This window comes from Palaemon carinicauda, chromosome 32 (assembly GCF_036898095.1).
Source record: "Palaemon carinicauda isolate YSFRI2023 chromosome 32, ASM3689809v2, whole genome shotgun sequence".
Classification (NCBI taxonomy): Eukaryota; Metazoa; Arthropoda; class Malacostraca; order Decapoda; family Palaemonidae; genus Palaemon; species Palaemon carinicauda.
In genome coordinates this window covers 80,926,616-80,940,347 of record NC_090756.1, presented here as the reverse complement: position 1 = coordinate 80,940,347, position 13,732 = coordinate 80,926,616, and the positions used below count along the sequence as shown (strand labels likewise).

Genomic DNA, 13,732 nt, shown 5'->3' with positions numbered 1-13,732 from the left:
TCCTAGTGTCCTAATTTAATGTTGCATTGAAGTGTCTCCTGATTAAAGATTCCAGTAAGACAACTCCTTATAGCAAAGGTACAATGACTGTCTATGGAAGCATTTAAACACACTTCACAAAGACTTCCATTGTGCGAGATCTCTTGGTTGTCCTGCTGACGGAAGCAGTATTTTAACGAGTCCAATAATATCCCTCAGACTCGACTATCTGCCAAGACATTTAATCAATCTGAAAGAAAGGAAGATTAAAATACTCAAATGAGGATGCTGAGAAGCAGTAGGTTAGACAGAGCACCAGACGCCCGTTGAGATACTACCACTAGAGAGTTATGGGGTCCTTTGACTGGCCAGACAGTACTACATTGGATCTTTTTTTCTGGCTATGGGTCTTTCCCTTTGCCTAGACAGACACCGAATAGTCTGGCCTATTCTTTATAGATTCTCCTCTGTCCTAATACACCTGACAACACTGAGATTTCCAAACAATTCTTCTTCTCCCAATCTGTAATTGTTCAGTGGCCACTTTCCTCTTGGTAAGGGTAGAAGAGGCTCTTTAGCTATGGTAAGCAGCTCTTCTAGGAGGTCACTCCAAAATCAAACCATTGTTCTCTAGTCTTGGGTAGTGCCATAGCCTCTCTACCATGCTCTTCCACTGTCTTGGGTTAGAGTTCTTTTGCTTGAAGGTACACTCGGGCACACTGTTCTATCTAGTTTCTCTTCCTTTTATTTTGTTAAAGATTTTATAGCTTATATAGGAAATATTTATTTCAATGTTTTTACTGTTCTTAAAATATTTTATATTTCTTTGTTTCCTTTCCTCACTGGGCTATTTTCCCTGTTGGGGCCCCTAGGCTTATAGCATCCTGTTTTTCCAACTAGGGTTGTAGCTTAGCATTTAATAATAATAATAATAATAATAATAATAATAATAATAATAATAATAATAATAATAATGATACTGTCCGGTGGCTGAAAACAAAGTGAATGTTGCCACACCTGTGGTACAGGCGTACACCACCTGACAGGCAAATATGTTTAGCTCGTTACAAGTTTAAGCACCTGTTCCAGCTTTGCTAAATTAATTTTCCTATTAAATGAGAACAATTTGTATTCATGTAAGAACAAAAGAGTCTTAGTGCTTAGCAATACAGTTGCATATGCAAAGAGGCAGCAAGTTGAACAGTACAATCTCAGAATTACCCTTTTCTGCAGGATGAACGAAGGAATTGGTGGCAAGTGGGGTGTTAGTAAAAATACATACCGGGAGGGAGCAGTCCCTGATGTTGCTGCCACTTCAATGCCTGTCCGAGCAACGCTAAGAGACGTGAAGGTGGGACCACCGATACCTCTCCAGCCAAAGCAGCAGCTATTGCAGCCCTTCTCCTTTCTTTAGTTACACCTTCTGGGTAGGCCTCTCGGGGATCGAAGTAGGAGCGTGCAATTAGATTTTCTAAATGTACATACCTGAAAAAAAAAAAAAAATCATAATGTATTTTAATACCTTACAGAAAATATGGCTTCCGACTTGCTAAGAATGTTCAAGTCTTAATATGAGAACTTATGATTAAAAAGAATTTGTTCCTACATCTATCCAAACCTCAGTCCATTAATACGAGTATAATTAAGGGAAGTTGAAATTGACTGATAGAATTTATTACGAGGTGAGGCTAGTTACTGCTGGGTGCTGGGTAAGCCCCACCTACTGACAGTCCACTGAGTAGGCACCTTGACTTCAGCTGTTGAGCAGTACTAACGTACTTTGCGCCTCATAACTTTGCTGATTTTAATCGCTCTGCTTTCTCTTTCAGGATGTTTTTGTATACCTGCCTGTGAGGGATGTCATATGTGCAGACATGCTGGTTTCCTAGATATTCAATATCAGCAGTCTTCCTTCAGGTGCGATCCTTTCAACAAAATCCTTGTGACTCAATTTCAAGTTACGTTTGGTTCGTTGAAAAGACAAACTACTTGTCAACTAAGAGAGGAACTTGGGCCGCAGAGTGGTGCAATAGACATCACTTAAGCATTAGTTTACCATCTTTCTTTACGATACGCATTCAGAATTTTGGTGTTGCTCTTTCTTGGATATTTTTGTGCCTTCATTTTTGCTGTGCATTATGTTTGGAAAATGTAAGGGAGACTTCTCATGGCAGTAGGAAGGCCGACCATAGGAATAAAAGTACGGAATTGTTTTATGTATTATTGTATTCATTGTCTACAAGTAATGCATAAATGTAGGTACAGGATACAGGCATTTTCTAAAGTTTTGGAATGTCTTTTGGCAAAACATCTAAATAGGTATGCTGAAGGTTTGTAAATGCCTTGATTGTGGTCAGGAAGTTCGTATGATCAGCCTTGATATTAGTGCTGCATTTAACCATGTTAATCATGAGCCCCTAGTTTTCATAATCAAACAATTGGGAGTACAATAGTTGGGTCTTTTATTAGCATCATTAATGAATTTATTTGTAATAGATTGCAAAGAGTTGTTGATGAGCACCATAATGAGTATAGGAATGTAATATCTGGTGTTCCTCAGGGTAGTGTTCTTGGCCTATTACTTTTCATACTATATACACATGACATGTGGACTGGCCTACGAAACAAGCTCATTATATATGCAGATGATGCTACTCAGTCTGCTTCAATTCCATCTCCTGAATGAAGATCTGGGCTTGCTGAATCTTAATAGAGATCTAGCTAAAATTAGTGCGTGCCGCAAATTATGTGAGGTGTGCCCGGAATTTGTGTGTGCAACTATATACAGTATACAGTATGTTGAGTATATAAATCAGAATGGATCTCACTCATAACCAGAGGACCTTCTGTATGGGCATAAGTCCAAAGATTCCATCCATCCTCCCCACTGAATGGGAGGAGCAGGGAGATACTTCCATACAAACCAAATTGTAATAAAAAGTTACTCAGTTGCATAGCTTACCTGTATCTAGCATCTGGTTTGGAAAAATGATAGTATGAATGCTGAACAGCTATCCTGGTCCCAGGATGAAAGTATCCAGGGATTAGAAGGCTATGCTGGAACCGATACTCTTGACTTCGTGAGCCAGCACTCTAGACTTTTCAACTGTAAAGTCTCAGGAAGCGATGTAAACATGCTAGATAGTCTTGTGAAGCCAGACAGAGACTCCATTCTTACATATCAGCTTCTTAACCTTTTACATATGAAGAACCTCCTCTGGTGGCCTGGTCTGAAGTGCCAAGTTTGCTTAAATTAGGATCGTAGCATATATCATCCTGAATGCTTGTCACAACTTAAGGAAGGAGATGGAGAAGGACTCAAACCTGAGGTAGTGAACAGCAGGGTTCTGGGTTTTGACCATAAACTTCAGAACAAATGTAAAGGAGACTTTCTTCCATTCCTTGGGATGACTCATGACATACGAGAGGCCATACAACTCGGTTAATTTCATCGCCGAGATTAAAAGAAGGACAGTGATGATTGTCAGATCTCAAGCCAATGCTCTCCTCAGGGGATCGTACTGTGGCCGCTTGGGAGAGCTGAAAATTCTAGTGACTTCCCAAAACGGAGGTCCGACTTCTCTAAGAGGGCACGACTACTCAAAACTCCTCTTGAGTATTGACAACTCTCATAAAGAGGGGACATTAAATCCTTAAAGCATAAAGAAATGGCTCAAATCTGAGTGATAGCCTTTCATCAAGGAGAATGAGAGGAGCTTCTCTTGCAGAAGGAAAAAGAAATTTGCTATTAATTGTAGAGAAGCTCTAACTGGAGAAGTATATAGTCTACGACACCAATGCATAAAATGGCCCATTTTCCATTGCAGAAAGCTGCAGAAGATCTTTACAGATATCAAGACATCTCTTCAGTGCCTAGCAAAAAGACTTTCACTAGGAGGTGTTTGATAGTTACCATCCATGAAGGACTGGTGGATCAGTATTCAAAAACATGCATCCTATCCTAGGGGTTGCAAGAAACGTGCTCTCTGTCTTCATCCTGAAAGCAGTTTGTAAAATTATTTCTTTAGCGGATAGAGGTCGATGACTCGTCTCCATACCTTGGTCAACATCTCCACAAGGAACAGCCGATTATAGAAACCAGGAGAATCATTTTGGACTTGAAATATTTCTAGCACGTTCTCGTCCGTCATTGACAACATTTATGACGCAAGTGGCTGAGCCTTCGGCAATTTCAGAGCATATGCCAGGAGCATCATTAGAGGATGAGTGAAGGGAGGGAGAGAGAGCTGATGAAAAGAAGGGGGACTCCCTCTCCATGGACTTTTACCATCCAACTTTCTGCTCCATATTGCTGCCACATTGCCCAATAGCTCAATAAGCATCCCTAAACTTGTGGCAGCTGCAGGAGGTAATCGCAAACCTCAACGTCCCTTCCCTCACATCCTACCTCTACCTCTCCTCCTGGCCGCTTTCTCAGACTTTGCTGGTTGACTTGAAAATAGCATTGGAGAGGTTGATTTTGAAGGGTCTGGGCTGCTGCAAGTCACCGCTTGGTAGATTAGGGTGTCTGGCCAGACTCTCCTCATTTCACTTCTTGATAGCGACCTCAGCGTTCTTTTGTGAGGAAGGAGCCATTTACTCCAGCACTGGTGCATTCCTAGGGAAAAGTCCTGCTCCCTTTACCACCAGGCAGGTGAAACAGAAGGCTACTGCCTTTGTGCCAGAGAGGATGAGATCCATGTATTTCTTCTTTAAATTTCAAGACAGCATAACACGTGACCGCATCCGACCAGTCGTCTACCTATGTCGTCACTTGGAGGCTTGCCATGAAAGCAGCTTCCATTGCAGCAGACTTAAAGACTGAGAACATGGTATCTTCATACTGGAATCTCTGTATTGGTCCCTGTTGTCCTTCGAACAACAAGATCTACTGGAAGAGGCGATGGTGCTGCTTCGGACAGAATGTGGAAGCTGTGCTGTCAAAGTGGAGGAGGCAAGATCTTGTTTGAGTGACTGGATTGGAGAATTTAAAGGATGAGCGATTATAGAATGCACTCTTTCTAAACTGTGCCTCAAACAAGAACTGACATCGATAGTTCAAGACTGAGGCACAACCCTTGCTGAGTGCCGGAACGAAGATCAACCACCCATTGAGATATTACCACAAGAGAATTATTGGGTCCTTTGACTGGCCAAACAGTACTACAGTGAAACCTCTAGATATGAAAGTTTCTGTTTACGGAAAACTCATTTTATAAAACAACATAAAAAGATTTTTTCGCCTCATATTCTAAAAAGTACTCTAGATACGAAACGAAATTCGCCAAAAATTAAAAGATCATGTTACATGTAAAATGCCTCTCTTTATACGAAAACATCATTACGAATGCCACTCTAGAACGAATTAATTTTGTATCCTGAGTTATTACTGTACATTGGATTCTTCTCTCTGGTAACGGCTTACTTTCCCTTTGCCTGCACATACACCAAAAAGTCTGGCCTATTCTTCACATATTTTCCTCTGTCCTCATACACCTGACAGCATTGAGATTACCAACAATTCTTCCCTTCTTAAGGGCTTAACTACTACAATGTAATTGTTCAGTGGCTACTTTCCTTTTGATAAGGGTAGAGCGATTGGGACGCAGTTCCAGTAGGCCCTGCTGCTTCCTCCGGTGCCTTAGATGACCGCGGAGGTAGCAGCAGTAGGGGAGTCAGCATTATGAAGCTTCATCTGTGGTGGAAATGTGGGAGGTTGGGCTGTGGCACCCTAGCAGTACCAGCTGAACTCGGTTGGGTCCCTGATTAAGCTGAAGGAACATAGAGAGTAGAGGTCCCCTTTTTGTTTTGTTTCATTGTTGGTGTCGGCTACCCCCCAAAATTGGGGGAAGTGCCTTGGTATATGGATGGATGGAGAGGAGACTCTTTAGCTATCATAAGCATCTCTTCAAGGAGGACGCTCCAAAACCAAACCATAGTTCTTTGGTCTTGGTAGTGCCATAGCCTCTGTACCATAGTCTTCCACTGTCTTGGGGTAGAGTTCTCTTGCTTCAGGGTATACTCAGGCAAACTATTCTATCTTATTTCTCTTCATTTTGTGTTTTTTAGGTTTTTATGGTTTATGTATGAAAGATTTGTTTTGGTGTTGTTACTGTTCTTAAAATATTTCATTTTAATTATTAATTACTTGCCTTGTAGCTTTTTTTTCATTATTTCCTTTCCTCACTGGGCTATTTTCCTTGTTGCTTATAGTATCCTGCTTTTCCAACTAGGGTTGTAGCTTCGCAAGTAATGATGATGATGATAATAAAAATAATAATAATAATAATAATAATAGTAATAATCATAACTGTCATCCTGTTCTGATTGGCTCTGTGGAAGCTTCCCCAAGATTGTTGAGCTCCCTGATGAGGGCGAGGACCTTGACGAAGAAAGATTGTCTAAGGATTCTCTACCTTCAACAGTAACAGACCTGAATCGGGTGCAGAGGGGTTAGTGATCTTCCGAGACTCCACTCATTAAATGAAGAGGGACTTGACATAAGCTGCAATAAGTTCATTCTTCCTTTTGAAGTACTTGTACACCTAATAAAGCACAGTAGGAAGGAAAACATGACATAGATCAGCCAGCCATAGGACACGTCCCAGGGTTACACATCCGTGGTTGCAAGAGTCACAATGATATGTCAAACTCTGTTATTTGATAAGCATTAAGAGTGGAGCCTAGGTATCGTCTGTTACTGGTCCTTGTCATGCATGTAGGAAGATCCTGTCAAGGGACACGATCCTCTTACACAGAAGGGCACTTGAGAGTCATTGGTCCCATTCCGTGGAGAATCCTTTGCTAAGATCGAATCCTGGTATCGGGATGTAGAAGCGTGAAAGGTCCTATCACTTGATACCTGAATGTGGGGGAGTTTTTTGGCCAGATAACCTGATGCAAAGTGTCCAAGCAGTAGAAGTCTGAGCACTTGACGTGTATGACCGAGTGAGTGCAGGTCGGGAGGGAATAATCCTGGTGAGAGGAGGGCTCCATGAGTTTGGAGTTGGGGGGGGGGCCTCGTACGTGAGGTGATCATGGTCGTTGAGTGTTTATGAGTGGGGAATAGTCTCATGGAAAAGGCAAATGATGAGGAGAACCACGATCTACGTTTCCTCTCATGACCTGTATGTGAGAAGAAGGTTCTTGCCGCTCGGCTGAGCCAGAACAATCAGAAGTTTCCTCTCCCCCCTTTTCTTTGCAGCTTTCAATTACCAAAGAGGTGTCACCAAAGCGTTTCTATGCATGAGAGGGATGAGGGTGGGTGCCCAAGTCCTGACAGGACCTGCATGAGACCAAGTACCAGTAGCAAAGGCTTTTATGGGATAGGTTTGGTACAATGCTACTTCTGCCACAAAACCATGCAGCCAAATGAATCTACCACTTCATGAAGCCTCTCAGAAGGGAGATTTCATTCAAGCAGTTTCTGGGTCATCCTCATACTCCAGCATTAGGAGGAACAAGGGAGAAAACAGGTTCCGTTCAAGCCGTTTCTGGGTCTCCCTCATACTCCAGCATTAGGTCGATGTTGAAAATGCTTTTGATCAAGTAGTTTCTGCGTCACCCTTGTACTCCAGAATTAGGTGGAATGAAGGCGAAAACTCTGACTGGTAACTACAATGAGTGAAGGGATTTCAGCCTTCTGTAAGTGTTATAAACATTGTAAATGCAGTTTGAAGAATTATCTGCCAGTGATTTGAGCCTTCTGGGAGCTCTGTAAATGTTGTAGAGGCTGTGCAGTACATGCATATTCTGTTATAGTTAATGATTTTAGCCTTCTGATAGCTTAAATGTTATAGAGGCTGTTTGAACAAAGGTCTGAAAGTGATTTTAGCCTTCTGGAAGTGTTGTAAACGTTGGATAGGTTTTGCACTATGTGCATGTAGTGGTGCAGCCAATGATTTTAGCCTTCTGGAAGCTTTCTAAAAGTTGTAGAAGCTGAGCAGCAATTGAAATTAGTGGTGTAGCCAGTCATTTTAGCCTTCTGGAAGCCTCTTAAATGTTGTAGATGTGCAGTGAGTACAAGTGGGCACTGAGTACAAGTGGTGGTGTAGACAATAATTTTAGCCTTCTGGAAGCCTCTTGAATGTTGTAGATGTGCAGTGAGTACAAGTGGTGGTGTAGACAATAATTTTAGCCTTCTGGAAGCCTCTTAAATGTTGTAGATGTGCAGTGAGTACTAGTGGTGGTGTAGACAATAATTTTAGCCTTCTGGAAGCCTCTTGAATGTTGTAGATGTGCAGTGAGTACAAGTGGTGGTGTAGACAATGATTTTAGCCTTCTGGAAGCCTCTTGAATGTTGTAGATGTGCAGTGAGTACAAGTGGTGGTGTAGACAATGATTTTAGCCTTCTGGGAGCCTCTTGAATGTTGTAGATGTGCAGTGAGTACAAGTGGTGGTGTAGCCAATGATTTTAGCCTTCTGGAAGCCTCTTAAATGTTGTAGATGTGCAGTGAGTACAAGTGGTGGTGTAGACAATAATTTTAGCCTTCTGGAAGCCTCTTAAATGTTGTAGATGTGCAGTGAGTACAAGTGGTGGTGTAGACAATGATTTTAGCCTCCTGGAAGCCTCTTAAATGTTGTAGGTGTGCAGTGAGTACAAGTGGTGGTGTAGACAATGATTTTAGCCTTCTGGAAGCCTCTTAAATGTTGTAGATGTGCAATGAGTACAAGTGGTGGTGTAGACAATGATTTTAGCCTTCTGGAAGCCTCTTAAATGTTGTAGATGTGCAATGAGTACAAGTGGTGGTGTAGACAATGATTTTAGCCTTCTGGAAGCCTCTTAAATGTTGTAGATGTGCAGTGAGTACAAGTGGTGGTGTAGACAATGATTTTAGCCTTCTGGAAGCCTCTTAAATGTTGTAGATGTGCAGTGAGTACAAGTGGTGGTGTAGACAATAATTTTAGCCTTCTGGAAGCCTCTTGAATGTTGTAGGTGTGCAGTGAGTACAAGTGGTGGCGTAGCCAATGATTTTAGCCTTCTGGAAGCCTCTTGAATGTTGTAGGTGTGCAGTGAGTACAAGTGGTGGCGTAGACAATAATTTTAGCCTTCTGGAAGCTTCTTAAATGTTGTAGGTGTGCAGTGAGTACAAGTGGTGGTGTAGACAATAATTTTAGCCTTCTGGAAGCCTCTTAAATGTTGTAGATGTGCAGTGAGTACCAGTGGTGGTGTAGACAATGATTTTAGCCTTCTGGAAGCCTCTTAAATGTTGTAGGTGTGCAGTGAGTACAAGTGGTGGTGTAGACAATAATTTTAGCCTTCTGGAAGCCTCTTAAATGTTGTAGATGTGCAGTGAGTACAGGTGGTGGCGTAGCCAATGATTTTAGCCTTCTGGAAGCATTATAAAAATTGTAGATGCTGTCTGAGGAAAGAACTGCGAATCATTTGAACCTTGTGGAAGTATTATAAATGCGGTAGAAGTGGTGCATTGAGTACAAGTGGTGTTGTATCCAGTAATTTTAGTCTTCTGGATGCATCGTAAACATTGTTGAAAATGTCTAAAAAAAGGGGTGCCTGTGATTTTAGCCTACTGTAAGTTTTGTAAACATTATAAAGGCTATCTGGGCAAAGATCTGGAAGTAATTTGAGCCTACTGGAAGGGTTTTAAACATTATAGAGGCTGTGCAGTGAGTGCATGTGGTGTTGCAGCCAATGATTTTGCCTTCTGGAAGCGTTATAAAAATTGGAAAGGCTCTCTGAAGTAAGAACTGCCAATGTTTTGAGCCTGCTGGAAGTCTTTTAAATGTTGTAGAAGTTGTGCAGTAAGTGCATATGGTGGTGTAGCCAGTGATGTTAACCTTCTGGAAGAGTTGTAAACGTTGCAGAGGCTGCTGGAAGAGTTGTAAACATTGCAGAGGCTCTACAATGAGCACACATGGTGTTATAGCTCATGATTTTCGTCTTTGGAAGCATTGTAAACATTGTAGAAACTGTGTAGTAAGTGCAAGTGGTGGGATAGAAAGTGATTTCATCTTTCTGGAAACATTGTAAATTCTAATAGCCAGGCCTTCTCCATCATGAGGCTCAATACTACACAGTACTCGAGAAGTTTTATTCCAGCTGTGATCACGTTGTGGAATGATCTTCCTCATCGGGTAGTTGAATCAGTAGATCTTCAAAAGATTAAACTCGCAGCAAATGTTTTTACGTTGAACAGTGAGTTCAACGTGCAGTGAGTACTAGTGGTGGTGTAGACAATAATTTTAGCCTTCTGGAAGCCTCTTGAATGTTGTAGATGTGCAGTGAGTACAAGTGGTGGTGTAGACAATGATTTTAGCCTTCTGGAAGCCTCTTGAATGTTGTAGATGTGCAGTGAGTACAAGTGGTGGTGTAGACAATGATTTTAGCCTTCTGGAAGCCTCTTGAATGTTGTAGATGTGCAGTGAGTACAAGTGGTGGTGTAGCCAATGATTTTAGCCTTCTGGAAGCCTCTTAAATGTTGTAGATGTGCAGTGAGTACAAGTGGTGGTGTAGACAATAATTTTAGCCTCCTGGAAGCCTCTTAAATGTTGTAGATGTGCAGTGAGTACAAGTGGTGGTGTAGACAATGATTTTAGCCTCCTGGAAGCCTCTTAAATGTTGTAGATGTGCAGTGAGTACAAGTGGCGGTGTAGACAATGATTTTAGCCTCCTGGAAGCCTCTTAAATGTTGTAGATGTGCAGTGAGTACAAGTGGTGGTGTAGACAATGATTTTAGCCTTCTGGAAGCCTCTTAAATGTTGTAGATGTGCAGTGAGTACAAGTGGTGGTGTAGACAATGATTTTAGCCTTCTGGAAGCCTCTTAAATGTTGTAGATGTGCAGTGAGTACAAGTGGTGGTGTAGACAATGATTTTAGCCTTCTGGAAGCCTCTTAAATTTTGTAGATGTGCAGTGAGCACAAGTGGTGGCGTAGCCAATGATTTTAGCCTTCTGGAAGCCTCTTGAATGATGTAGGTGTGCAGTGAGTACAAGTGGTGGCGTAGACAATAATTTTAGCCTTCTGGAAGCTTCTTAAATGTTGTAGGTGTGCAGTGATTACAAGTGGTGGTGTAGACAATAATTTTAGCCTTCTGGAAGCCTCTTAAATGTTGTAGATGTGCAGTGAGTACAAGTGGTGGTGTTGTAGACAATGATTTTAGCCTTCTGGAAGCCTCTTAAATGTTGTAGATGTGCAGTGAGTACCAGTGGTGGTGTAGACAATAATTTTAGCCTTCTGGAAGCCTCTTAAATGTTGTAGGTGTGCAGTGAGTACAAGTGGTGGTGTAGACAATAATTTTAGCCTTCTGGAAGCCTCTTAAATGTTGTAGATGTGCAGTGAGTACAGGTGGTGGCGTAGCCAATGATTTTAGCCTTCTGGAAGCATTATAAAAATTGTAGATGCTGTCTGAGGAAAGAACTGCGAATCATTTGAACCTTGTGGAAGTATTATAAATGCGGTAGAAGTGGTGCATTGAGTACAAGTGGTGTTGTATCCAGTAATTTTAGTCTTCTGGATGCATCGTAAACATTGTTGAAAATGTCTAAAAAAAGGGGTGCCTGTGATTTTAGCCTACTGTAAGTTTTGTAAACATTATAAAGGCTATCTGGGCAAAGATCTGGAAGTAATTTGAGCCTACTGGAAGGGTTTTAAACATTATAGAGGCTGTGCAGTGAGTGCATGTGGTGTTGCAGCCAATGATTTTGCCTTCTGGAAGCGTTATAAAAATTGGAAAGGCTCTCTGAAGTAAGAACTGCCAATGTTTTGAGCCTGCTGGAAGTCTTTTAAATGTTGTAGAAGTTGTGCAGTAAGTGCATATGGTGGTGTAGCCAGTGATGTTAACCTTCTGGAAGAGTTGTAAACGTTGCAGAGGCTGCTGGAAGAGTTGTAAACATTGCAGAGGCTCTACAATGAGCACACATGGTGTTATAGCTCATGATTTTCGTCTTTGGAAGCATTGTAAACATTGTAGAAACTGTGTAGTAAGTGCAAGTGGTGGGATAGAAAGTGATTTCATCTTTCTGGAAACATTGTAAATTCTAATAGCCAGGCCTTCTCCATCATGAGGCTCAATACTACACAGTACTCGAGAAGTTTTATTCCAGCTGTGACCACGTTGTGGAATGATCTTCCTCATCGGGTAGTTGAATCAGTAGATCTTCAAAAGATTAAACTCGCAGCAAATGTTTTTACGTTGAACAGTGAGTTCAACGTGCAGTGAGTACTAGTGGTGGTGTAGACAATAATTTTAGCCTTCTGGAAGCCTCTTGAATGTTGTAGATGTGCAGTGAGTACAAGTGGTGGTGTAGACAATGATTTTAGCCTTCTGGAAGCCTCTTGAATGTTGTAGATGTGCAGTGAGTACAAGTGGTGGTGTAGACAATGATTTTAGCCTTCTGGAAGCCTCTTGAATGTTGTAGATGTGCAGTGAGTACAAGTGGTGGTGTAGCCAATGATTTTAGCCTTCTGGAAGCCTCTTAAATGTTGTAGATGTGCAGTGAGTACAAGTGGTGGTGTAGACAATAATTTTAGCCTCCTGGAAGCCTCTTAAATGTTGTAGATGTGCAGTGAGTACAAGTGGTGGTGTAGACAATGATTTTAGCCTCCTGGAAGCCTCTTAAATGTTGTAGGTGTGCAGTGAGTACAAGTGGTGGTGTAGACAATGATTTTAGCCTCCTGGAAGCCTCTTAAATGTTGTAGATGTGCAGTGAGTACAAGTGGTGGTGTAGACAATGATTTTAGCCTTCTGGAAGCCTCTTAAATGTTGTAGATGTGCAGTGAGTACAAGTGGTGGTGTAGACAATGATTTTAGCCTTCTGGAAGCCTCTTAAATGTTGTAGATGTGCAGTGAGTACAAGTGGTGGTGTAGACAATGATTTTAGCCTTGTGGAAGCCTCTTAAATTTTGTAGATGTGCAGTGAGCACAAGTGGTGGCGTAGCCAATGATTTTAGCCTTCTGGAAGCCTCTTGAATGATGTAGGTGTGCAGTGAGTACAAGTGGTGGCGTAGACAATAATTTTAGCCTTCTGGAAGCTTCTTAAATGTTGTAGGTGTGCAGTGATTACAAGTGGTGGTGTAGACAATAATTTTAGCCTTCTGGAAGCCTCTTAAATGTTGTAGATGTGCAGTGAGTACAAGTGGTGGTGTTGTAGACAATGATTTTAGCCTTCTGGAAGCCTCTTAAATGTTGTAGATGTGCAGTGAGTACCAGTGGTGGTGTAGACAATAATTTTAGCCTTCTGGAAGCCTCTTAAATGTTGTAGGTGTGCAGTGAGTACAAGTGGTGGTGTAGACAATAATTTTAGCCTTCTGGAAGCCTCTTAAATGTTGTAGATGTGCAGTGAGTACAAGTGGTGGCGTAGCCAATGATTTTAGCCTTCTGGAAGCATTATAAAAATTGTAGATGCTGTCTGAGGAAAGAACTGCGAATCATTTGAACCTTGTGGAAGTATTATAAATGCGGTAGAAGTGGTGCATTGAGTACAAGTGGTGTTGTATCCAGTAATTTTAGTCTTCTGGATGCATCGTAAACATTGTTGAAAATGTCTAAAAAAAGGGGTGCCTGTGATTTTAGCCTACTGTAAGTTTTGTAAACATTATAAAGGCTATCTGGGCAAAGATCTGGAAGTAATTTGAGCCTACTGGAAGGGTTTTAAACATTATAGAGGCTGTGCAGTGAGTGCATGTGGTGTTGCAGCCAATGATTTTGCCTTCTGGAAGCGTTATAAAAATTGGAAAGGCTCTCTGAAGTAAGAACTGCCAATGTTTTGAGCCTGCTGGAAGTCTTTTAAATGT

At 41.6% G+C, this 13,732-nt stretch overlaps 1 protein-coding gene across 1 annotated transcript in view; it reads right to left on the bottom strand.

Moving 5' to 3' along the window:
• Smu1 (Smu1 spliceosomal factor) overlaps positions 1–13,732 on the bottom strand; it is a 189,081-nt gene that overhangs the window by 118,595 nt on the left and 56,754 nt on the right. The window contains exon 4 of the mRNA XM_068356315.1: positions 1,262–1,464. Within this exon, the coding sequence (XP_068212416.1) occupies positions 1,262–1,464 (203 nt within the window). The remainder of the gene's footprint in view (positions 1–1,261; positions 1,465–13,732) is intronic.